The sequence below is a fragment of the Pelmatolapia mariae genome, linkage group LG18 (assembly GCF_036321145.2).
Source record: "Pelmatolapia mariae isolate MD_Pm_ZW linkage group LG18, Pm_UMD_F_2, whole genome shotgun sequence".
NCBI classification, from domain to species: Eukaryota; Metazoa; Chordata; class Actinopteri; order Cichliformes; family Cichlidae; genus Pelmatolapia; species Pelmatolapia mariae.
Genome location: NC_086243.1, coordinates 25,001,071 through 25,028,375, shown reverse-complemented (window position 1 = coordinate 25,028,375; position 27,305 = coordinate 25,001,071). Strand labels below are relative to the sequence as shown.

The window sequence follows — 27,305 nt, the reverse complement described above, 5'->3', positions numbered from 1 at the left end:
ATTGATGCTTCTCACCTTTAAAAAACAAAAAAAGGTTGAAAAAAGAAAGAGCTGCTGAACTTATTTTGGTGTTTAGTCTGCAAAGGCTCAAGGCTGCTGAGACCATGCGTTTGAGATTGCGCTGGCTTTGTTGTCAGAATAACTTAAGTTTATTAACGCTAAACATGATCGGAGAGGAAAACTCTCCAATTACGTGGAGAGAATAATTAATCTACTCAAATTTAAGTAACTTTATTTATTCACGATTCTATATTGAGAACATTCTCATTTGCACATTGTCCTGTGTCAGGACACTTGAAACAAAAACCATCCTAGTAAGAATAATAAATACACTCAAATTTACACCACCAATAGAAGATGGTGTAGTTGTGAATAAGTTTACTTTACTTCGGGCAACTTTTACACAACTGTAAATCCTGGATGGGGTCAGCCTTCAATCAGAACATCCACCTGCAGGCTGGATAAGCCAAGGAACGAGTGTCCTCTAGCAAGACGGTGAACCTCAGATTGCCCTGATGGGTGAATGCAGGGTGTAGTGTGAACCATAAAAGGTTTAAATAGCATTAAAGAGCATTAAATACAATTTAAAAAGCATTAATATGGTATAAGAATAACACCTGAAGAAATCAAATGAGTCAGCTTCAGTTGCTTCTGCTTTGTTTTTTCTGTCAGAGTGTCGAGAAACATTTGAAATATTTTGGATTTTTTTTGCTTGTTTGTTTTGGGTTTTTTGAGGATCTTCTGATTGATGCACTCCATAGACCTGAATGAATGATTTTTGCCTCTAGGCTGTTTCCCTGGAACAGAAAGCATAAAGAGCACTGAGCTCCTCTAACTGACAGGGAAGGCCACACTACACTTCTGTACAAGTCACACTGAGAAGGCTGTGATATGTAACGTCTAAAGCACAAAGCAGCAAACACTGTATCCGCCTCTTAATCGTGCGGGGGCATTGTCGTTTTTTGTCATTTTAAGTGTGTACAGTCCAATGCCTCAAATACAGAAAGATCTGTAAGTGCACGCTGTTCCTTCTGCAAGTGTTCTCCATGATTCCCCGCACTGCTGACCTCGGTCAGACGTATGTCTTTGCTGACATGCATGCAACGATATAGGACGAAACTACATTTCTAGTACCAGGACCAGGGTTCAGTTTCACAGACTCAGAGTATAATAGAAACTAGTCCAAAGCAGTTCAATCAGTGGCAATCTTAACTCTGTAATGCCAAGTATATTTGAAACACAAGTTTTTTAAACTTTTACATCATAAGTGTGAATTTTTTGTGTGTGTTATTTAATGTGCAACTTGCTGCTATTTTTTTTTTTAAAGGTTTCACAGCATTACACCACGCTCGATCATTTGTTTTGCTTTCTATCTGTTGCATCAAATTTATTAGAGTTACAGCCGAGAATTTTTAGAACAAGTTCATAACATCGATATCTGCGGCGTTACAGAGCTCCCATTTATTAAAAATGCCCTTTTTCCTTTTTTCGCTGGAGTTTTGCAAACCTCACTGTCACCTGGTGATAAGGAGACGGCGACTTATTGTGTTTCAAAATTCTCCCATGTGTCTCTTATCCTTGGAGCCCAGAGATTTTCATTTGAGGGCTTAGAGTTGTGGAGCTTTGACTGACTGAATTTCGAGGATGTTTTTCAGGTGGAAAATTAAGGAATTAAATGGGTGAAGGAGCAGATTATCCAGCTGTCAAAAAAGGAAAAAAATAATAATAATTTTTGCATAACTTAAGTGTGAGTTCATTTCCTCCAAAATAACCCAGACTGAATACTTGTGTGGTTTGAACTCACGGGTATGGATTTTGAGCATGACTTGTTGTTCGTATTAGATAGCTCAGATGTGTTGGTGAAAGACTTGGGTGTGTCTCTACCTTCTGTCTGTTGCATGCTGGGAAAGGCTCAGCGATTGTGAGCCTGAAACAGAATGTGTTGGTACACAACAAAAAAAAACACAAACTAAGCGCACGAATGAAAACATGGCTTTTTGTTGCTCTATCATCTGTTCCAGTTTGAGAAGTTGGAGGGCTTCCCAGAGTTGGGAGTGATCATGGAGCAGGCGGAGGGGGAGTCAGACCGAGACGACAGACTGTGTTTACCACAGACTCCAGGGGACGTCTCCGACACCACACCCATCATCCCTCTGCCGTCACCTGACCGTCACCTGCAGCACCAAAGACAGGTACAGCACCTCTTACAGCAGCTCCACTGTCACACATGCTTTATGAAATGTGAAAAGGCAGACACCGTTTTAGAGACACCTGTTCAGCTGCTCATTAACACGATTAGTTGATTAGCCAATCATATGGCAGCGACTTGGTCTTTCGTGTCATGTAGACATGGTCAAGACAACCTGGTTTAGAAATCGATGAGTCTCGACTTCTGCTGCAACATTCAGATGGTGGAGTCAGAATTTACTGTAAACATGATGAAACCATGAAACCATCCTGGCTTGTATGAATAGATCAGGTTGGGAGTAGGGGTGTAAGGGTGTGGGGAATTTCTTTTGGCACACTTTGGACCCCAAAGTACCAATTGACCGTCATTTACCTGCCAGCGTTGACCTGAGTATCATGTCCATCCCTTCATGACCACAGTGTGCCCTGATCTCTATCCAGTCAGAGCCTCTTCCCGTCTTGAATCCGACACTGTTTGCAAATACTCCCAAACTGAGCCCCAGTAATGTTTTAATTTATTGCAATTTTTAAGCCATGTGGATAAGATCGTCTTTTTCTGTTGCACGTTTAGGACAAAGATCTGAAATTGAGTCATTCATCTGGTGGAGTCTTTCTGGGCACTTTAAAGAGCAAAAGCTTGTTAATGGTCCCTCACATAATGACTCTCACTTACTGCGTTCAAAAGCATGAATTTGGCAACCTTATGAGTATAATACACGCACAGCGTGCATCAGAAATGTAATAAACTTGGATAGGATGTCAAGTTTGAGGCACGATGACTGTACGATGGTATTACTGAATGAAATAAGGTCTTTGGCTGCAGTTCTACTACTATTTGTTTCAAGCTACATCATCCTTAGTGCAGTTATGATAACACGGTTTCTTTGTTCTTTCTTCAGCACAGTTTTCTGGCTGAATGAATTTATATTTTCAGAATGACCGTGAGCTCTAACCCAAACAAAAAGGTTCAAAGCTGTGTTTAGTAAAACGGAGTGGAATACAGTTAAATGTAATGGAGACTTCAGTAACTGTAAAAAGAAAACATACCGAAGGTTATACCTTTTTTTTTTTTTTTTTTTTTTTTTTTACTCTTTCATTGTGTGCAAATGAGTGTTTGGCAGATATTCATTGGAGCTGCTTGGCACAGTATGCAGATGGGAATTTTGACCTACATAACTGGCTAGAGACAGTAATTATTTTGGGTAAACCTAGTTTTATGCTTCTTGTTTATGCAAACATCAGGAGACAAAAGGAGCTTCCTTTTTTTGAGTTTCTAGATATTTCATGTGATGAAATCTCCTTTCAGTACCTCAGCTGACCCCTCTGTTAAAGTAAAGAAAGTAGCTTGACATTTTGGGTTGAATGCATTATTAAGCAGCACTAAGTGCTCTACTTTGTCGTGTTTTGATTTTTCCCAGCATCTCAAAAATGGTGTGTGCAATGATCTGACATTGTAGCTTCAGTATGTGAGCAGTGAACAAGCGTGCATAGTAGGTTAACGTGAGGGCAGGAATGCAGACTTGGTATAGTAAGCATTTGTACACATGCAGCAGAGCGGAGCAAGCACAGATCATAGGTCCTGCAGCCAGAGTGCGATATTAGTGACATAAGATCATTTTAAGATGTGAAAGGGTCATTCACAGTTCTCAGTGACAACCAGAGAAGAAAGTAGGCAGAAGTCAGATTGGTGATGAAGAAATCCTTCATTCCTTCGGGTACTGCAATTGGCTGATATGATTGAAGTGCTTAAGCATATATGAATAGCCTACATACTGCAGATAAGATATTCGTCTGCAGTCGTTGTGAACTTTCATCACATTTGGGGTAGGGAGAGCTCCTCCTTTAATTAGACTAAGCAATCTGTGAACGTGGTGTTTTTCCAGCAGCTGAATGTAGACGTCTAACCGTTGACTTCACAGCACTCGGATGCTGACGTCACCGGTTTTGGCAACGACGTTTGAACCAGATTGTGGTTTTTGTGTTGCTGCTTAAACATGGGTGGGATCTTCCATTCACTCCACTTTCCTCACAAATCATAAGTCATTCATACGAGGTTTAATCGCTGTTTCTGGTTGTTGATGCTGAGACTGATGCTAGAAATTCTCTGCTGTTGCTAGCTTAATACTAGCTTTAAATCACAATGGTAGATGGTGTTGTAAAGTGGCTCATTGTGCTGTGACAACCTACATATTTAAGGGAAAGTAAAGAAATGCTTCATAGGAGCCGATTCATTTCTTCAAAACTTGGCCCGTGGTCCTCATTCTTTATATTAAACTCACTTGTAGAATTTGTTGTGTTTTATAGCGACTTCTGAGTGAAAGTGATTGCTCATTCTTGTAGTTATAGAAATGTGAGACCTGTGAAACCTTGATTGTTTTTATCCTGTGGCCTTACAAGCACAACAGGAGGCAGGCTGTAAAGGCAGAAAGTGAGTTTTACTTCAATAGTACAGGTTCAAGGTTACAAAAACAGGCAGACGGGGAGCACAGGGAGGATCAGGCTGAGGCAGAATCCAAAGTATGAGGAAAGGTTAAGAAAACAGAATGCTTGAAAGGTCAGGCATCAAGATAATCTACCAAAGGTGGAGGTGTATGTACTGAGGACTGGTGGGAGTGGCTGGAGAAGAAGCATAGGAGCAGGTCATAAGAAAACAAAACCCAGGCTGAATGATTTTGCGACTGTGACGTCTGCTAGATATGATCTCTTCTGGTGAAAGTGATATAAATGGTCAAATGGCCCCTTTGTTTTTAATCTTGTACGGGTGAAAATGTACTACTATGAAAACTGTAACAACTGTGAAGGATATAAACACACAGGAAGTTAAAAGAGGGGAATAGAAAATAAATGATCGATGAATCTGAATCACAGGAAATCCACCAGCAGGCTGAGCCTATAGCAGCATAACTAAAAGCTGATCAGCCTTGATTAAATCAGACTCAGAATCAGTTCCAGGACTAACTTTATGTGTTATCAGAAAGGAAACTTTTATGTCTTATCCTAAAAGTAGAGAGGAATATCTGTGTCCTAAATCCAAACTGGGAGTTGGTTCCTCATAGCTGAAGGCTCTACCTCCCATTCTACTTTTAGAAACTCCAGAAACCACAAGTAAGCCTGCAGTCTGAGAGGGAAGAGCTCTATTGGGATAATATGATACTAAGAGGTCTTAACAATATGATGGAGTCGAGATCAAGATTTTAAACTCAGTTCTGGGGCTAATATGGGAGAAACATCTCAGGTTCTTTTCTCAGATCATTCATCAGGTACTCCGTAGATGGGTTGTTCATTAAATTTGAACATTTTTTTATTGTTTTACACTAAAAGCAACGGGAAAATTTTGAGTTTACTGTGCAACAAATTCTCTCACATGGCCCACTTAGGATCATATTGGGCTGCCTGTGGCTCTTTAATTGACTTCTGTTATATACAGTATGCTAGAAAGGTAAAAGCACAGCTTTTATATTCCTTTTATAATGAGAGCCTCAGTCTTTGGATACCTTTTTCCTCTTATCTTTGTTTTGGTATTATTTACCCTAAAAACATAAATAAAAAATTAACTATATAAAACTCAAGCAAACAATAGTTTGCAACTATTGCGCTCATGTTATGTTCTCAGAGCCGGCAGCACTGTAGTGACACCTCGAGGTGATCAGACTCTTTTTGTGATTCACTGCCTCCTGCCAAGACCTGAAGCCTCTCCACAGCAGGACCACCAGAGGCAAACGGCTCTGCAAATACCTCTCTGAGCAGACAGCTCAGGCAAGCACCGCTGTTCTTTTCCCTGTGCTCGACTGGATGCTGCTGCTCATGTAGCCATGAGCCATACGAATCCGAATCCAGATCCTGGATGACGAAAGTTTTTGTTGCAGCCGTAATTAGCGCATTGCTCAGAAGTTCTGAAGGAATTTTAAACCTTTTTTTATTCTCACCCAGCTTTCAGCTCTTTACTCGATGAGGTCAAAAAAAGGACAAGGATAGAAAAAGATAGAGTAGAATAGACAAGAAAAGTAAAATTGATTTTATAAAACGCTCACAAAGCAGGTTCATCGCGAGGTGATTCAGAGAAAAAAGGACGCGGGTTGAACGAATCACAGTTTTCAAGATAAGGATTCTGAGTGTGTTCGTTCACAATTTGCCCAATGTGTGTTTCTGATGATTGTTTTGTCTAAATCCTGTTCGTGCAGTTCGGCGAGACACGTCGAGTGCTGCAGGTCTTGCGGACGCTGCTGGAGGAGTTTCGAGAGGAGCTGCGGGAGGAGGAGGCGCGGCGATGCCAACTGCAGCAATCCTACGCCAATGACAAAGCCGCCTGGGAGGTCAAGTGGGCAGAGATGAAGTGCCATGTCGCCCAGGTACAGATGGCGTCTCAGCACCCACCTTTAAAGGGACAGGACACAATCTGCTTTTTTTTTTTAAATAGTAAGCAGCAGGATGACAGGAAATGTGTTGCCTATTTGCACTCAGAGAAAACCTGTTTTGTTTTCCCTTTTTTCTACCTGTAAGTTCACTGCTCCTCTTTGGCCAGTTTTCTATTTTGAAAGTAAAGCACTGAAATGAATAATAGCTCTAAATAGTGTCTTAAACCATATCACATCTGACAAACAAACGAACATTCATAATCTCCCCTCACCGATTAAATTTAAAAAAAGAACAGCATCCAAGGAAATAATGATGAATCACACTCTTGGCACTGCACAATGGATATAATCTGTCTTTGCGCAAACTAATTAATTCAGCTTTGAGCCTAATTGTTCAGCGTGCCTCTGAGCATTTCTTACAGAACTGAAAACAGCTGTTAAAGCACTCATTCATATTCCTAATGAGGTAGAAGTGCTTTGTACTTTGGAAGTATACCATCCTCATCTAAAAATGACATGGCTGTATGTAACCTGATGTTTGTGTTGGTGTCATAAATGCTGAAGTTTGCTGATATAACAAACACATCCAGGTAGTTTTATTTGCTAAAGCATGCTTTCCTGCATCAGCACGAACTATTAAAAAGACCAGTTTCAGTAACGGATCAATGTGTCTGATTAGTTTTGGCTAATCAAATGTCTCAATGACAATTTTTCCAACTTCACCTAAAAAAAAAAATGTTTATTGTTTGATTTGGCAAACCCCTGTGTGATAGCATGGCTGCTATCTGGCAGAGCAATAAATAAAATGATGAGGAAGCCGTTTACACAGTGCTGTATGCTGTCTGAAACCGACTGTCTGACAATTTTAATGCCAGATTGTGGTGGATTAGCGAATCTGTAAGTGTAAATCTAGTGTGGATTATGGCAAAGACACATGTGGCTCAGGTCTGCTAATGTCACAAGCCTCCTCAGTCTGCATGTCGGAGTACCTTGGGCCGAGATACCGAAGGGATCATGTATGTTAGTGTGTGAATGGGTGGATAAGGCTCGTAGTAAGAAAGCACTTGGAGTGCTTTCTTACAAACTAATTGAGTATAAAAGCATCATGTCAGTACCAGTCCACTTATCACTTTATATTTGCTGAATAATGAGACCTCCCAATAGAAAATAAAATCTGCACCTCGCTGGCCTTTAAATTTTGCATCACAATAATAAAGTAATAAATAATTCTTCCAAAATTAAATTAGATTGTTTCCAGATGTTAAACTTAGATAAAAGTCTTTGTAAATCTGTCTGTTAGGAGGATTATAGATGATCTAAACCAGGAGTGTTAACCGGGGGCCAGAATCTGCCCAGCAACAACTCCAAATTTGGCCCATTGGACAGCTTTAAAAAAATATGGAGTGCATAGATTTTGAACTTTTAACTGTATTTTCATATTTTTTAACAGCTTTTTGCATTAGTAAAGACCCCCACCCCATAGTGGAATCCATACTACCCAAAAATACAAGGACATTTTCTGTTACCTTTACACGTTTATCATGTAGCTTCACTGATATGACCCACTTCACATGAAAGTGGCCCGTATGTAGCCCACGATGTAAAACGAGTTTGGCAACCCTGATCTAAACCAGTCACTTCCTTAGAGGAGGTAATTAGTGTTTTATAAAAATGTAAAAGTTTGTTATAAAAGCACTTTTAAAACCAGCTGATTGGTGAGCCACATAGTTTCCTTATGACTTGGTGGAGGGCAGAAGAGGCCACGAGTATCGTTTTAATCCATGTGTTTTTGTGAGGTTTTGAGACCCCTATACCATCAGTGTCATTTTCTTTTCCCTGGAAAACTTGAACAAATTGCACAAAAAATTTTTAAGCAATAAATTACACAAAACTGCTGGCTGTAGCAAAAAGATCTAAATTAAAACTCATATATGCAAACTGATATTTTTTTTCTTTTTCATTTGTCAGAATATTCAGTAAAAACTCAAGTTTCAAGAAATTATAATTTTTTGGGTATTATTTCATGGTTCAATCTTTTATAGGGTTTAAAAAGGGAAACGTTTGAGGTATACGTATCTAGATCGATGGCTTACTCTTCTGATGTCATATTTCAAAACTCCCCTCACAGTCTGGCGGTCTAATTAAGATACCTGTTGTTTGATTCCCTCCCAGCTCCCACCTGTAGGCTCAGAGGAGATAATTAGTCATCAATCACTCCTAAATTTTGTTGTAACAGATTCAAAGGAAGCGGTGAACTCTGCTGCAACAAATCTGTCATTTTGAAAAGCAGTTCTCTGACTGAAGTGTCGGGATTGTGTTCACAGCGTGTTTCTAAGAAAAACTGTTATTTAAGGTCAAACATAATTAAACTTGTCTTTTTAGATTTGCGTTTAAATCTCACAGGAGGCGAAATAAACAGCAACTTTGTTCTGAGAAGCAGCACATTTGTTTGGCAGCGTTTGCTGAGTGTGTTTTATTTGTGTGCGTCTCTGTGGGTACCTCGCTGTCGCCGCGCGGGAAATCTAAAACTTTCTTTCCCGTTGAGAATCGAACCAGGTCCTGAATGTCCTCTCTGACCACTTTGCTGAGAGCTAAAAATTTGAAACCCTTGGTGGGAGGAGAAGCGTCTCTTCTCAGCCTGAGCTGATTTTTTTTTTTAAAAGGAAACTGCAGCTTTGGGAACCAATTAAGAGGCTCGAGTCAAAGGAGGAAGATTATCTTTTTAACTCTTTTGCTTTTAATCTGTAAATCTCTTACATGGTTCAATCCTTCCACAGAGGAGAGGTCGCTGAAGGCCACAATGGGAACTAATGTACTTAATTGCTCTGATAACTGTGCAGAGTTCTTTACTTGCTTCACTTATTAGACTTTAGAAATATACTTCTCATTCAGGATTATTATACAGCCCAGTAGACCAGAGTAGAATTGGGAATTGCTCTCACCTGTGGACATAACCAGTGTTTATGTTATTGCTTACGCTGTCTCCTGTTTCATGCTCTGGTCTGGCCACCTGCTCGCCCCTACAGAGCTGTCTGTATTAATAATACCGCAGAGTCTGACTTATAGCATTCATTCAGCAGCTCTAAGTGTACTCATCGTCTCCTCCGGTGTCAAATTAGGCAGTTTTAAAACAGATATAAAGCCTACAAGGCAAATATTTGTGAATGAGAGAACAGAAGCTCGTGTTTGAGGAGGTCCGTGTGCACGGCTCTCCTACTGCAGACTCTACTTTGCACCATTGTGTCTTGGGATGAAAGCCTGTCTGAAGACTACAAAGCTCTGCTCTGCAGAAAGAGAAGCTTCCCTCTCGTTGTTCTGCAGCTTTGAAGAATCTGCAGAATGTCTGATTCCCTTCTTCTTCCTCCCCCCCTCCCCGCTATTGTGTGGTTAGACATATAAATTCAGGTTTGAACTGTCTCTGCCTGCTGCAGAATAACCGCTTTGTCATCCTCTCTCGTCATTTCGCTGTGTACAGCAGAGATTCAATTCATTTTAATTAATTTGAATTGGTTTTGAAGGGGGGAAAAAGTCACCTAGCAGCAAGAAGGTCCTTGGTTCAGATCCAGGTGTGGTGTTTGCTTGTTCCTGTGTGGGTTTTCTCCGGCTACTTTAGGTTAGTTAGCAATTCTAAATTGAATGTAAGTGTGAAGGTGAGAGTGACTGATTGATTGGACCCCCCTCAGACCTGTGACCTGTCCGGGGGATACCCCCACCTCTCGATCCGTGACAGCTGGGATAGGCTCCAGCCTCACCTGGGCAATAAAGTGGATGGTTTTTATCGCTTATCGTGCCATTTTACCCTTTTATTTGGCCCTTAAGTTATAAAGGAAGATCATTCTCACTTGCATGTCTGCACAGCAATTGTGTAACGATAAAGAGTTCAGCGTGAAAAGTGGGAACAGTTGGACCGGCACAGGAACCGTGCTGCTTTGTTGTGCTTTGTGAGCAGCAATGCTTTGGAGAGGGACCCAGAGCAGCAGTGCAGTGAGAGAAAAGTGAAAGGCCTTCTGCTGCTTTTAATTTTCTCTCTGCCTCGTCCATTTTTTAAACTTCTGTGTTTGGTGACTTTCACTCTCAGTTCAGCAGAACTTTGATAACAGGCTGTTGAATACTACTAAAGGCCGAGTAAACGGACAAAACACAAGTAATATAAAGTTAGAGAAGACTGTCGTCAGTTTTTTTTGATACATACAAGAGTAAAATGTTTCTAGGAAGCACTGAAAATATGATAATATAGTTGTTTTGTTTAATTTTATTTATTTTTGTCCTGTGGGAAGATGTGGTAAAAAGTTCTTAATTTGCTTTTGTTTCATTTTTTCAATTTGAAATGCACTGAGCTCTGAGCTCTCAGGACCAGCCTACATTCCCCATATTTTCAGTTTTATTCTAAGCTAAGCGAACCATCTTCTGGCTACAAGTATGTATAATAGAAGCCTGAAAGTGATATTGATTCTCTTAAATTTCCCAAAGGTTTTTATCGACTACTCTTTTATTTGAGAATATATTTCTTGTGCGTTCCAAGCTGCTCTTTGAACCAACGTCATGCCTAAAATCTTCCTTTGTTAATTAGGATTCAAACAAAAATTTGCATTGTAAAGGTTTTCTCTTACTTATTAAAGACTACAGCATCTGTTTACATCTTCATCTAACACGTATGCTGCTGCTGGCATAACACTGTGATTTTCAGTATTGCAAAATGACACCGATCAGTCCCAGTGAGCCGTTTAATTGTTGGCTCGTCCACACGTGTCGATCATTCGTAGTATGAGAGTGAGCGTTTGTTTCAGCCAACGCCTTTTCATTCGTTTTTCTGTTCTGTTTTGACATTGATTTATTATTTTGTGGTTTGGTGACCTGCTTGGCTGCACTCACGTTTGTATGTTTCTGAACTGACAGAAAGTTTGGAAGAAGATCTTTTAATTGTCTGAAAACGTTCTATTTACAAATGTTGTGCTTTAAAATTAAAGCAGTCTTTCACAGAAATTACAAAACAGTAGGATGCTTTTGTAATAATAAGTGTTGTGCCTTCATGTTAATAACATTAAAGCCGAATTAAACAGAAATGCTATTAAAAATTTAACAGCAAACTGCCACTGCAGAGACTTTTACTATTCTCTGGTGTTTTCTCTTTTTCTGTGTTTTTTATTTATCGTCTCTTTTCAATATTTGTGTCTCATCTTCGACCAGCTGGAGGAGGAGGAGCGAGGTAAGGTGCGAGGTGAAGCGCAGGGAGACGAGGGGGAGCCAGCTGCAGACACCGAGTGGGCCCTGAAGCTGGAGCGCGAGGAGCATCGTCGTCTGCTTGCTGAGAGCCACAACACGTCGCTGGACCTGCGCTGGAAGCTGCAGCACGGAGAGAAGAGGTGGAACCGGGAGAGGGTCGATCTCCTGGAGCGCTTCGAGAGGGAGCGGCAGGAGTGGGACAGCAGTATGCGGGAGCTCCACCGGAAGATGGAGAGGGTGAGAGAAGGGCGGGAGTAAAACCAGACATAATAGTAGTGGTAATAATGGCAAAGAAGGAAAGATTTGGCAAGATTTGATTCAATCTGAGGTCTTTGCTGTAATGTAATCATTGGATTCATCTGTTTACAAGGTTTGAAATTAACTTTAAACTTTAAACTGGACTACAATTTCCTAAAATAAATGTGAAGATTTACAGCTCCATGACAACTTTAGCAGCTCCTCCTGCTGAACGTTATCAAGAAACAACAGTAGAAGTTGCAGGTTTCATTCTAGGATTGAACTTTGTCACCAAAGCTGCTGATAATTGATCAGCAGTTGACCAGTAAGTAAGTTAAAAGAAAACTCAGACATTTCAATTCTTAACTCTTACAAATAGCCAAAACATTTTTCACAGTTAATGCCATTTTATAGACGTGTTTTCTCTTGTTCACAGGCAAAAAACCAAAATATTCCTTTTATACATTGATATAAAACAGAGAACAGCTTTAAATCTTCATATTTGAGAGACAGTTTTGTATCATTTTTTTTTTGGTAGCACGTTGTCATTTTTGTCAAGTGATATTGACGAAGCATAAGAGGGTTTACTGCTTTCTGTGCTTTGATATAGAAAACATGAAACAATATTTTTTTTTAAATAATTTTGCCATATTTTTATATTATGATCATTGCATTCATCCGAGTCCTGGCATTTCTGCTCAACAAAGATGACTAGACAGAAGTTCTTAAAGTTTATCTGAGGTTGCCTAATATCCCTCTTTTGTGAGGGAGACTAGGCAAAGATGGCAGCGTATAATCTTTATTTAATCTCTGTGAGCTCTGAATGTCTTTTGCACGAGTCTTAGACCTGAGACATCCGAGATAAAGAGGGAAAAACTAAAGCTATTTAAAACTTTTTAGAAATAAAGTTTTAAGGGGAGACAATCAACAAAATTATAGCTAATAGATTTTTTATGCATTTCTTTTGCTGCATCAGTGTTTTTTAAAAAAGGTATGAGAGAAAGAAACCCAGACAAAGGACTCAGGGCGATTATAGTAGATGCAATAACTGAGCATAACTGAATAATTTATGTCCTTTGTGCGATTTAATTAGACGAGCTGTAGCATTGCACTTTTTTGCGTTTTGATGTTCAGGGCAGGAAGTAGAACTACACACTGATTAATATGATGTGTGTGTGAGTGTATCATACAGACCAGAGGACAGGAATACACCTCTCTGAATATAGTTTACACTTTCCAGCTCAGAGAGGGGAAAAAAACTGCTGATGCACCTCTGAATGGAGATGCAGAGCAGGAGGTGGAAATGCATTATTCAGCAATGTTGCAGGAAACTATAAAGCGCAGGTCATCCACTGAACTGCTCAGACTGGCAGGCTGAAAGTGAATGAGTAATGTGGCTGTTCTTCCTTAAACTTCAAGCCAGGAACAAGGTGCTTAACCTCAAGTGCTGCAGGTGGATTACTGAGCGAGTCACGTTGGAGTAACAGAGCACAAGAATGTAGCGCGTGTGTGGTAAAAGCCTCCTCTGCTTAACAGAAATGGATAATGTAAAAAAAAAAGAGAGAGGTGGAGATATGTACTGGAAAGGAGTGAAGTAATCAGAGAATACATGTGTGTGAATGAGAAGAACACAGATGGAGATGTAAATGTGCAAGGAGCAGAGGTAGTGAAGGTGGTAAGGAGCGTTGGTGTGACAGAGGGATGCTAGGGATAGGGTGAGAGGGAGGTGACCCCTAAAAGGAGCAGAAGAAGCTAAATTAAAGGATAGATACACTTTAATGGGAATTCCCATTTTGGAGCCTTGATTTAGGCATCATAGCATCACCAGGTTGGCTTTTTTTCTGTTTTTTTTTGTTGTGTTTTTTTGAGCTAGATTTAATGAGAGAGTTGAGTGCTGTGTACTATCAACTAATAATGGCAGACAAGCTGCATCCATGTACAGATGTAGCCTTTCTGATGAAACCCTCCCTTGTATCCAGGCTCGGGGCCAGCACTGCGAGTGCACTAACATGTGATCGGACAACTTTCTGGACTAAAGTTGTGCATTTTAAAATGGGAGCTTTTTTGCACACTTCCCTTGACTGCAGGACTACATAAGAGGTTTTGCATCCTGTATAGTGCTAGACCTGTAAAATAGCCAGTAGGGTGAATGGATGAGTTTGGTTAAAACCATGCAGTGGCAATGTTTCATGTCTCGGAGAGGTGTGTCTAAAGGTCACTCTTCAAAATTAATTTTAAGGGAACTTGATGTCAAATAAAAATCTGTTTGCTGCTCATGGAAAGAAAAAAAAACTTGTATATTATCTGATATAAAGCTGTAGAGCTTTTTAAATTCTTAATCATCAACCTCAAGATTCATTATGGCAAATGTGCCACTTTTACTAGCAGCTGATTAGCTTAGCATACATAGAGTAAAAAGTCAGATTGCTTTTTTTTATACCTTTGTACAAACTTAGGCCGGCTGGTCTCTGGGTTCTGCCAGTCTATGTTACTGTTTGGCACCTCGGTTGGTTTAAACTTGGCATGCAAACATGAGATCTGTGTCATTCTTCATTGAACACTCAGCACACGCCAGTGTTTTCCAAAATATCAAGCTGTTCTTTTAGTTTAGCTTCTTAATTGGATTTTATTATCCTATAAACTTATTTGACCACCTTGATAGCAATAAGAATACAAGAGAGCATATAAAATGTTTCACGTGGTAAAATTTACATTTTTGCATAAAAAAAAAATTAAAATAATGAGATCAGCACATCTTGAATATACGCTTAACACTGTCCGTCTGAAAAAGGAGCATCAGGAAAGAGACACAACTCAAACCTTTTTCGCATATTTATTCCGCTTATATTTGTTTAAAATTGTCCTGGCACATTTAGTAATTACAGTTTTATTATGTTTGATGACTGTGCTCGGTGCATTTACAGGTAATAAAGTCCCAGACTCTTATACAGCACATGTGTCGTACTTCATGCAGATGCAGAGGGAACTTAACTCTCGGCGAGGTGAGGGCTCTGACATTAAAGATGGCAGCACATCCTACAGAGGCATGTTTTCACCTCAGGACAGTCCCTGCCAGGCTCCCCGGTCGCCTCACACCCCCCGCTCCCCCTGTACGGCTACACCTGTCCTGATGCCCCCCACACGTTCCCACTCTGACTCCGAGGCCATTCTGGAGGAGCAGGGGGCTGCGATGGGGCTCAAAGGCTCAGCGGACAACCTGTTCCTGGACGCACTGTCTCTGGACCCCATGAGTGGATCAGAGGTCCCTCCACCCTCCAGACTGGAGAGTGAGAAGAGGTTTCCCTGTATGAAGGAGGTAACGCACATCTGTATGAGTTCAATATGACCTTTGAAGAGACAAAGGAAAATTTGTGCATGTGTGTGATAGCTACACTATGTGAAAAAAACATCTTCCTTAGATTTTGAGCTGTTACTAATGAAAATTCATCTTAATGTAAATTTTAATCTAAAATAAAGCCTAAGGTAAAAACAAGTTATGTTATGTTTTCATTTTAGTTGATAGCGTAATCTTCATTAATACGCGTGTTTCATTTCTTCTTTCATTGTTTATATTTATTAGTTCATTTAGCTATGAAGTCAGAGTGTGAAACATTATTCGCAAACACCAGTTTAGATTTTAAGAGGTTATATTTAAAAGTATATTAAAATCTAAGAAGCACAAATCATTTATTCAAATTTATCATTCAGTGTCTGTTTCCAGGAGAAGATGCACTTACTTCTCTAAACTGTGTTGCACAAGTGAGCCAAAATACCACAATATTTAGATTAAATAGGGTTATGCACTGAACCCCCTTCCCTCAACATGTTTTAACTGTTGTGTCTGTTGCCTTTCAGGCCCTAAATGAGATTTCGGAGAGAGAAGATGCTGCTGCTTACTCAGAAGACAAGATGAGGGAGGGTGGGAGTCTGCTCAGGTAACCACCAGAGAAAGAATTATGTTAAACTGAGTTCAAAAAGCTGGAGTGTTGTGAAGTCTGCTGTAAATTTTTAACCAATAACTGGTCTGACTGGCTGCAGATTACCCGGCCTCCTGCAGTACTTTCTTGCTCGTACGTACTGATCGGCCCTGTTGATTCTGTTAAGTGTGACTTGTAGTGACGGGGAGACTGGTGATTGTTCTTTTATGGCAGGGATGAGATTCAGCTCACTACGCTGTTAAATAATTCACAAAGTTTTAAAACACGGACACGCACTGAGTTCCTTTGCAAAAAAAAAAAGCAGCCACAGATTTTGGGGGGTTTTTGTGGGAAAATAAAGGAGATGGTATGAAGATCAGTTTGAGACGTTTGACTTTAGCTGTAGTTAATGATCTGTGTGTGTGTGTGTGTGTGTGTGTGTCCAGAGCCAAGTCGGTGTGCTCCATGAGCGACTTCCAGCGGTTAATGGACAGCTCACCGTTCCTCCCTGACAAGACGCGTCATGGCGATCAGGGCCAAGACGATGTCACCCCGCCTCTGTCTCCAGATGATCTTAAGTACATCGAGGAGTTCAACAATAAGGGCTGGGACTTCCCGTCAGCCACCTCTGGTCCGGGATTGTTGCGGGAAGTGTGGACAGACAAATCAACAGAGTCCCGGGAAGGAGAGGCCGTTCCTGATCCATTCCAGCCCGCTTCCTGGTTCCTCACCACCAGCGCCACCCTGACCACCAGCACCCTGAGCAGCCCTGAGCACTGCCACAAGTCCCCGCTGAGAGGCAATGGAGCGGGGGCAGCAGGGGTGGGAGTGGAACACTACGGGGTGCACATCCTCCACAGCCCCACCAGACCCGGGGCAGCTGAGCGCACCACTGCCCAGGATCCGGATTTCCTGTATGCTAAGGGGACCAAAGCAAGGGGAGGAGTGGAGGCTGGGGTGGGTGCCAGTGGGCCGGATGAAGTGTTCAGCAGTGCAAGGTGGCCTTGCCTTCTGGAGGGTGGAGGACTAAGGACTTCTCCTAGTCAGTCTCCTATCTGCCCCACAGTGGGCTATGCATCCTCTCTGGATCTTCAGCTCTCCAGAAACATGAGTGATGACATGAAGGAGGTGGCCATCTCTGTGAGGAACGCCATCCGCTCTCCACCGGGGCCTGTTGTCCGGGACACCGCCTGCCAGACCAACGGATACACCACAAGAGGGACTCAGACCACCCAAACCATCAGCGTGGGTCTGCAGACAGACCTGCTGAGGAACCTGACCAGCAGCCCCCACCGCTGCCTCACCCCGAAAGGTGGCAACACACCCATCTCATCCCCATCACGCAACACAAGGAAAGTTCAGTACTCTCCTGTGGTCCAGAGCAAGTTCGAGCGACCCTGCTGCTCCCCAAAGTACGGCTCACCGAAACTTCAACGCAAACCATCCACGTCCAGTAAAACCGAGCTACCCAATAACAGCCGCACCCCCATGCCCACAACGCCCCAGAAAGGGAACAACGAGTCGGCATGGGCCCGCTCCACCACCACTCGCGACAGCCCTGTGCACACTACCATCAACGACGGGCTGTCCAGCCTCTTCAACATAATCGACCACACCCCTGTGGTCTATGACACCATGCAGAAATTTAATAAGTCCCCAAGTCGCTCCCGCCCCACACCACCCTCCACCACTGAGCCGAGCCCCGCTCACGGGCCTCTGTCCGGAGACCCCAGGAACGCGCAGGAATGCCTGCGGCCTGCTCGCGGGCGCTCACCAAGCCCTGTGCAGCTAATAGTGGAGACGCAGGGCGACAAGAACCCAGAGGTGGTGAGCATACGGCAGGACCTATCGGCCCCGCCGGGCTACACGCTGGCTGAAAACGCAGCCCGCATCCTCAACAAGAAGCTGCAGGAGCAGAACTTTAGGGAGGAGAGGAGGCTGCAGGCGGGAGGACCGAGCAGCCACAGCAGAGACAACAGCAGGCAGACCGAGTCAGACAAAGGACAGTCAGGATGCATGGAGGTAAATACACAGATGCACTGGATTCATCGCTTCATCATTCATGTGATGTGGGGCCCATGTTTTATGACACGGTGATACTTATGGTACCGCCTTGGAGTTCCCGTGTAATGTCTGAAGACGTCTGTGTTTAATCAGACAAACGATGATCAAGAATTCACCTTTAAAATGTGCACAATCACTAAAATGTTCATGCTCTTTCCTCAGATCAAAAGCACTGACTGATGCAATGGTAATGTTATAAAACATCTAACCCTCCTCTGCAACACACTGAACTTTCTCTTATCGCTGCATGTAGAAACTCTTGAAGGTTTCTTCTTCTGTACTTTCATCTCTGCTGCAGTGGCTTCCTTGTAGTGTGGCTTTTACCTCTGTGCTTAAACCATCACTGAGGCCCGACTGAAGTCTGATTTATGTCTCTGATAAGTGGAGAAGTGAAATAAATGGTCTAACAACTGCGATCTGAGTGGGATCACTATTACACAGTTCCTTAATTAATCATGAGCAGCGCCTTCCAATCAAGTGTTCAAGCAGAATTTTAAGTGGCTCCGGTTTTTAAGGGAGTTGGATCCCCGCCCCCGCGTACCAAAATAAACCTGGGAAAGCGCTAACTTCGCTCGATGAAATCAGTTCAGGCTGTTTTCACCACCCATTTCTCTGACCCGTGCAAAAGATGTGACAGACTTTTAATTAATTAATATATGTGCTGAATGAAATAATTACAGTATCTGCCGGCACGCCTCATATTTGGCTCTCCATAAACCGATTAAAACCTATGAAAAGCAGGTCATGCTGCATTACAGCTGTACAAAAAAAAATCTGTGTTCCCCAGACCAGTTGCATATTTGAAATTGTGTACATGTACAGGGAGCAACATAATCGCACATATGCTGGTTAATAACATCAAGAGTTCACCTGCTGCTGTTCACTGATGTGCAGGAGCAACGAAGATTAGAGTCTGATATGTGACTTTATGAATGGCACTGGAGCGTGCGATCATTGATGAAACAAAGCTGTGACTCTGTGGATAACGATTACAGCATGATAATAGCACGAAAATAATGGATTGCGATGGTGCGTAACCACGCGTTATGTCAATTTTGTAGAACAGGTATGAATGTAGATTTCGTTTTGGTGTCTCTGTTTGCTTTGTAAGAACAAACTCACAGAAAATGCTTTTTATTTCTTGAAGTGGCGGGCAGTATGGAGCAAACCTTGTGTCTTAATGCAGCCTTTGTCTTGTAATTCAGAAATTAATAAAAGGTAGCAGTAAATACACTGATATGAATGTGTGGCTTTGGTGAACCCGATAAATTTGGGTGTAGCTAAAGCTTACTCACTCTCACCACTGTTACTTACACCAGTATCATAGCTGCTGGTGACTGTTGCACAAATGTGGCCATTTGGATCAATTACCTGAGGAGCTTATGAGTTTGAAAGGGACCTTTTATGCTTTTATGCTACCGTTACACTGGTAGATGCTCATATTAATTATACCCAAAGTTTTAACTGTTAAGGACAGTTTGGAAGTAATCCAGGCTGCTCTTTAATGCTCAATTTCACACATTTCTTTTCTATTCCTCTTTCTTTATTTTGAAGAAATATATTTAGTGAGGTTTTTTTTAAAGACGTAAGCTTTTAATATCTATTCTAGTCATAGTTAGCAATAAAACTGACTCTCTGGGCTGCGAGTGGTGAAGTTGGACCGTAACCATGACAGTGCCAAACTAACAAGGTGCTCCCAGCCTAAATGTTGCTGTGCATTCTTGTGCTTTCCAGATGGGCCCATTTCCTGAGTACAGAAGTAACTTTTCTAGCTAAGGTCTCAGTCACACAGGCCTAGATGCCAATGACCTGCCCCCCTCCTCCCCTTTCAGAAGTTCCAGGTTTAAAGTGAAGCTGTGTGTGTGTGTTTATTGGGTGGTCCGCCTTATTTCTGCTTTCTGCCTTCGACATACCTGACTTTTCTTTGATCTCTTCACCTTTGCTTGATTTTTACCAATTAACATTTCCCGCTCTATCTTTCCTCCTTCTCCTCCCCTCCCTCTTTCCTCCCCTCTGGGCTTTATCTCCTCCTCCCTGTCCTCTGTGCTCTGATCCAGAACCACACTGTCATACTAACAACTCCTTGGGGACTCTAAATCTGCTAGTCTCCGTGATGTAAGTTCCTCTTCCTCCTCCTACTTTGCCTCTATGACCTTTGGCAGTGGGTTCACCAACCACAGGAACCTCACGCCCCGCAGACCTCAGCCCCCCCACCTCCCCCCTCTTCATTAATGCATGCTTCACAGGATAGCACAGTGACAGTGTGTGAAGCCATTGGAGTGGTGTCAAAAGTCGTGCGACGGCCATGCATCTGTTTCTCCCAGTTAATGAGTGCATGCTCATATTTTTTGGTGGATCATCAATTTTTTGTAAAGGGCCATGCCAGTGTTTTTGCATGCTGCAGAACATTACCCATGATTCCCATCCACTATTTTAACTAACACCATACTATACGTTCTTGGATTATCAAAATTTTTAATAAAAATCTCTCTTTGTACTGTATAAAACAAACACGTTTAAGTGACTTGCATAAAGTGAGAGATGGGGTTTATTAAGCAGCACAAATCAAAGAGTTCCACTGCAGCAAAAGCAGCCAGAGCAGCAACTATGTTGCTAACTCTTCATATAAGTGACCTTACAGATTCTCACCTCTATATTTAGCACTTAAAGAATAATCTTTTGCAGAGAATGAAATCACACTCCTCCTGTGTGTGTATAATATGAGTTTCTTCTTTTTATGTTTTGGTAGCCATTCGGGCTGTTTGTGTATTTTGGTACACATAACTTCCTCAGTTTGAAACTATTAGCCCTCCCGCTTTGTTTATAAAGACAATTTCAGACATACACTACAGCCCTAAACTTTTCTAGACACTATTCGGTTGAGGTGCATGTGAGAAAATGCATTTCTGATGCATTTGAATTGGACATTAGTTGGGAGGTTGGATTACACATCCTATCCGTGTAATGTCCAATTGAGCCCATGTCTGAAAAGCACAGCTAATAGTCCTGGAGTAATTTTCATGTGTGTGCATCCTTCTGCGCACTCTGTCAAGGCAGCACCTTCACTCAAACCACACAGAATCTCATCTGAAGCTCACTGTTTTTGTGAAGATTTGATGCACAATGCCCATTTTTGCCTCAGAATAGTAAAGAATCCTTCCAGAAAAACTTCCTGGATCAACAAAGGTGTAAAAATGAGTGCTTAAAAATCTATTCATTACCTTTTGAGTAATCCTGCTATAAAACAAGAAGTAAACACATTTCATAAAACCTTCTTTACAGACATAAGAATGAGACTAGATTTATTACACAGTTTCCGCTCTCTGTGCTGGATTTTTACTGCAGTATGTATCTAAAGAAAAATTCAAGCTTCAGCGAGTGGCTCGTCACACTTAAATATAAAAGCTAAATAGTTTTGTGGTAACATAAAATATATGCTATTTGCCACTGATTTGGGGGAAAAGAAGTCATGCAAAAATACTGGTATGGTCCTTAAATTCATGTAACTCAAAGAGTCTTCGGCTTACGTCTTGATCACTGGTGGATTTTAATATTTCTGCCAAAGTGTTTGCCAGTGAACATGACATAAAAGACGACTCTTGGACATTTCACACATTCACAGGTCGATTATTGTCTGTTCGGGCTTCATAAGGCCTTGCTGGATTATTCTAACACTGTGTTTCTACCAGGTCCTCCTTTTTACGTGCACCGCTAGACGGACTGTGATGTTTTCTTGTAATATTGTACTTTTTTTCTCACGTATTTGTCCACACAGCGTTTTCTTACGTCTTCTTACCATTTCCTCTCAGACTAACAAAGATTAACCAGTGAAGACGGGCTGCTAACACTCACCATTTCCTGTGCACTGTCTTGGTTTTGTGTCATTTCTGGTAGAAATGAACTAAATATTCTGGCACACTGTGCATGCTTAAGGAAAAAATCCACTGTTAGAAACTGCAGGGAAGTGTGTCTATTCTCATCATGTCATATTGGTCATTTCAGATGTCGTGTTGGAATGAAGTGTTAGCAGGTCGTAACTTCTGATATTTCTCAAATGCTTTTGAAAGAACAGTGGCCATCGTTAAGCCTGGCTTATAGTCACTGCGTTCGTTGTGACAACCGCCGCTTATATCGCCATTTGAGAGTACATCACACTCACTACAGTCCTGTCACCACTCGTAGAGGAACAGAAGAGGTGAAAAATACCTTCAGAAGTTTCCAAATCAACATTCTTAAAAAGACAGATAAACTAATGATCACAGAATTCTTTCCGTGGTGAAAAATCGCCTTCACAACATCCAACAAAGTGGAGAACACGCTGAGAGATGTCGGTGAACAAGATGCCTTCATGGATATAAATACAGAGCATTTACAGCAGGCCTGGCACAAAGGGAGGAAATGCAGCATTTGGTTAAATTTAGAGGGGTGTTAAGAAGTTTCTACATTTCTCAGTAAGAATAAAAAATAATCATCATATTTTTACACAAGTCCAAACAGCTGATATCATCAGTGACAAATGTATATGAACCTTTGTGGGCTCCCAGACTGCTGTATTGCTCCTTGAGTAATACCGTTGATCGGCCTCTCCTGTGGAGGGAAACGATGCTCCTGACATTCCTCCATTTGTACACAATCTGTCAAAATCCTTAGAGATGTTGAGCAGCAAAAACTTTTTTTTTTCTTAAGTCCTCAGGAATCTTTTGCTCGTACCACGATTCTCGTCCACAAATGAGTTGTAAAAACCAGATTTTGACAGATTCCTTAGATAAGACAGGATGTGAGTACCTGATTACGGTAGTATTCCACTGAACAGCTTTAACTACTGATTATCTTCAAGGTTCACATAATTTCCCCCTCACATATATTTAATACTTGACTGTTTTCCTCAGTAAATAAATGACAGACTTTAAGATTTTTATTTAATTTGTTTATCTGGGCTCTTTTTTTTTTTATCAACTTTTACAACTTGTGTGAAAATCTGATATTTTAGGTCATGCTGTAACTTCAGGCTAATTTATGGACATACATTTGATCTAAAACTGATTTTTATTTATTCTTGCACTAGAGGGTTTTAAGGTGGATCTTTTTTTAAGGTCAAAAACTTAGAAGCTGTGGTTCATGTAAAGGTGTTGACTTTGCTGTTTTTAATATCTGCTCGTGTACACTGACTTCCTGTATACAGGTGCCTGACTTGTGGGATTGTTTGATCTGATGCTTTGGCGTCACATGGGAAATCTTGCACAAGCAGTATCGTCTGTATTCCCACCAGCTGTATTCATAAACTAATGATTTATTGATGGTTTGGCGCAGACGCCTCCTGTCAAACTCTGCGACCTGTTTTTCTGCAGGACTTGCTGCAGGTTGTGTAGCACATCTGTCCATCCTCCATCCACGTGTCCATCCATCCATCCCGTTTATTTTTCCTCCAGTTCATCCTCTCACACCACCGCAACCTGACTGTCGTGTATTTTTAGCCGAACTAGATTGTTGCTTTTCGGTCTTCTTGTCCTCCATCCTTCAAGTGAAATCTAACGCCTGGAGATGAGCTATTAATAAATTAGGCCAGTGGTGTGATCGTTCACTCGATTCATGCTCTGACTTCACTCCAAGGGGGAAAAACAAACTCACTCATAGTTTTAGTTTTTTGTGGCCTTTTTTTCTACACTTTCTGTTTTCATCCAGGGGACAGATGCATAAAGCTTGTTGCCAATTAAGCACTTAACAGGTTTAAATATTTAGACGTTACAATCAATGCAAAATTGCACAAATGGACTGCATGTATTTATGGACTTCTATCACCTGATGCCTGCAGTGACCTCTGATAGCAGATTTGTGGCACGCAAGTGATCATTCATCTGCAGTTTAGGACTTCTTTAAACACTGAGATGACTTCAGAGTTGGTTGTGTGAGGGTTTAAAATTCTGAATTAAATCTAATAAACTTCTAATTGTGGTCTAATTATGCCACAGTCATACTCAGGAAAACAGTGGTCTGAGAACGCAGTGCCACCATAACATTGCCAGCTCTGTGGAATGAACTTGTGTGATCTTGTTCCCTTTGAAATGATTGCTTTGAAGATGGGGAACAGGTATCCAACTACTCGCAGTCAGCTGCCATTTTCAAAGCAGTTTTTGTATGTCAAGATGAAAGAAGATTATAAGTTTTTGTTTTTTTTAAATGTGGAAAATCATAAATCTTTTGCCATCTGTTGGACAATCCAGTGATTTAATGCTCTGATTTTATTATAGGAATATGACCAGAACACAACCAGTTGGCAACCAGCTGAATCAAGTCCTCATGAGACCTGTCACAGAATTAGAGTGATTGCAATATGTTGGCAATCTGTCTACATTTATAAATTAGACAGCAATTATTTGCTAACCTTCACAGTCTGTGAGGGAGTACAGTCAGTCCAAGTAGGATTATTTGGACAAATGTATTATTTGAAGACAGCTTGCCTCCTACCAGGCAACCTGTGTGCAATTGACCTACAAGAATTGTCAACCTCTGGGCAACCAGTTGGTTTTGGTTTTTTGTTTTTTTCCACGTGGTCACGTGGAGGTTGGCATCTGATTTTTACTCTAGTGTACCTGAGACATTTCTTTGAACCGTGGATTTGGCTTTTTCAGTGTTTCTGTATATGTTTTCTGCATTATAAAGCCTGTCAGTCTTAAGCCTGTATTCTCTCTAATGGTCAGCAGGGGGTGGCTTCTCCAGTTGCAAAACGTAGTTACATTGAATAGGAGTCTATGAGAAAATAGACCTCCACTTCCTGTACTCTAAGACCCCAGTAAATGCTTCTCTGATAAGTTTAGATTTACTGGTTTTAAGTTTTACTGAATATAATATAATATTCAGTTTGGAAAGTAAAGCCCTCATTAGACTGGAAATAGACTGGGCAGTAAGGTGGCCTTACTTTCTCCTTAACAAGTCTCTACCATACTGTGTCAGTTTCTCAGTCGGTTTTTAAAACACCAACAGACGCAAACTTTATGATGCTTGATTGCAGAGAATTCTTAAATTATATATGTCATACCAATGATTTCATATTTGTGTTGTGCCAGTGTACCAGCCAAATATAACAAATCACTGAATAGAAGCTTCTTTAAAATGTGTCAAATGAAGCGATGTTAGGTGCTTGCACTGCTCGCTCAACCAGTGATAGTGGTAGCAGGTGTGGGTCATTAGCTGCTGTGTCCCCTGAGTAACTGAGTGCTATTAAGTGGCAGAGGGAAGGTTAAAACAGCTGCGCAAATTGACTCTTGTCTGCTTCCGTAGCTAAATGTCTGCGGTAACTATGTAATCTTTTTTTTTTTTCTTGGTTTGTTTGCCTTTTTGACCAGATTGCACATTCCTGTTAGGTGAGAAGGTTAAACGTCTGTCACTTATTTAAGTTATTTAAAGGCTGACCTGCTGGTTTTTGCTCCAGCTTCAAGCAAACAAAATTAGTTTTAAGTTAAATCAGCGCCTTTCAGATAAGGCAGGCAGAATAGATTAGACTAAAAACTGCATTTGGAGCAGTATGTTAGGGGTTGACGTTCTTATATCCACTGAAAGAAAACTGCAACAAGAATAAAGTAAGAAACAATCAGGTGAAAACATAAAAGTTCCTTCTTCTTTCATTACATTACTCCTTATTTTTGTTTTATGTGCACGTCACTTCTACATCAGCACCTTTGCTCGCTTTCTTTCACTCGCTCCCCTTCATCTTTCTGTATGAATCTCCTCACTTCCTGTTTTCCTCGGTGGCAAATGGCTGCAGGCGCCCCGTTGCTCTCGCCCCTCTCTGACAGCTCCTTGTCGTTGGCAGGACCTGCCTCGCTCTCCGGTGGCTCCGCCTCTGGATTCCTGCTTCCTGAGACCGGCGCGCCCGGCCAACCGCCGACCCCCCTCGCGCTGGGCTGCACGCTCTCCCTCCTCCTCCCCAAAGTGGAGCGAGGGCTCGAAGAGGAGGTTCACCTTCCCGCCGCCGGGACACCGGAAGACCATCCTGGAGGGTGAGGAGCCGCCGTAAAGCCGTCCTCTACCTCCTCCTCCACCTCTGCCTAAACAGACCCAGTACCTCAGAAACCCCCCCCAAACATATGGACTCCCTCTAGAGGAGCCTGAGAGGGGGGTTGGGATCTAACCAGTAGCACCAGCTGACCATCAAGGAACCAGAAACTTTTTTTTTTAAGAGGAACCTGGAATGTACTGTATTTAAAGACAACACATACAGAAAAATAAGTTTCCATAAGAGGTGCCTGTATACTTGAGTTAACCATCACCCACGTAGGTGTAGGTGTGTGTGTGTGTGTGAGTGTGTGTGTGTGTGTGTGTGTGTATCTGAACCTATTTTTCAGGTAAAAACTCCTCCTGTGTTTACATTTTTATTTTTCTTCATCGCTGTCCCATAAACATTCATGCAAACTTTTTTTTAAAATCCTTTTTTATTTCTTTTTGTTTTGCCAGCCTTTAAAGCTTCACTTTACTTTTCTGTTTACGTTCAAGGAGAGGAAAGACAACAAAAACAAGGAAGCAAACAAACAAAAAAAACAACTTCTGCTTCACCGGGTCTGAAGCGGAGGCACATGATGTCATTTCTGATGCTCGTGTCCGTCTTTATTTTTACGTTGAGATGAATGTTTGACTCTGTAGACATGTAGAAGATGGGTGACAACAAATGTAATAACCTTATGCATATTTGGAAGGCAGTTGTACAAATATGGGTCAAATATTTGCATGCCTTTTGAATACTAGCACTTTAGTGCATGTACATAAAGAGCTATAGTCATTTGTGATTGTTCAGCTCAGCTGTTTGGGGGAGGGGATTGTTTTGTTGTCACATGATTTGCATTGATGAAAATAAGATGTTTTTAAGTAAATTATTGTACCTATCAGGCTGGCTTTGTACAGTTGTTACTATTGGATATGAAAAACCTTTTCTTTTGACAAGAAAAAGGGATTGTGAAAAACATGAATGTTTTAAATGAAAAGTCTATGTCAAAAAAAAGTCTTAACGAGCTATAGTCCTATGTAAATACTAAATGGTAATAAATATGAATGTGTATTTCCAAGACCGCCTCTTTTCTTGTATCTCTCCATGACAGAGGTTAGCTGTAGCACACGATGGATTGTGCGCTCTTTCGTTAGACCTGAGTTTGGTTTCTTGGCAAACACGCCATCCTGAACCGTGTGCGTGTGGATTACGGTGCAGACCACAGGGTTACAGCGGGTCGGGGTGGGACGCACACAAGAGAGAATGCGAATAAGAAGATTGTGTCCTCCCAGAAGTCAAATCCTCTTGCATCACGTTGTGCCATCATACTCTTGTTTCCCAGGT

The 27,305-nt window shown here is 41.5% G+C and overlaps 1 protein-coding gene across 3 annotated transcripts in view; it reads left to right on the top strand.

The window, feature by feature from the left end:
- Positions 1-27,024, top strand: part of LOC134617384 (microtubule cross-linking factor 1) — a 79,258-nt gene extending 52,234 nt beyond the window's left edge. The window contains exons 9-16 of one of the 3 annotated variants that reach the window (XM_063462609.1): positions 2,022-2,192; positions 6,369-6,536; positions 11,730-12,002; positions 14,977-15,318; positions 15,858-15,937; positions 16,366-17,941; positions 18,146-18,170; positions 25,794-25,903. In XM_063462609.1, coding sequence (XP_063318679.1) covers positions 2,022-2,192; positions 6,369-6,536; positions 11,730-12,002; positions 14,977-15,318; positions 15,858-15,937; positions 16,366-17,941; positions 18,146-18,163 — 2,628 coding nt within the window. In that variant the 3' untranslated portion in view covers positions 18,164-18,170; positions 25,794-25,903. Of the gene's footprint in view, positions 1-2,021; positions 2,193-6,368; positions 6,537-11,729; positions 12,003-14,976; positions 15,319-15,857; positions 15,938-16,365; positions 17,942-18,145; positions 18,171-20,040 lie in introns of all 3 variants that reach the window. The other 2 variants (XM_063462607.1, XM_063462608.1) reach the window with 2 other exon arrangements.
- Positions 27,025-27,305: the final 281 nt, after the last annotated feature.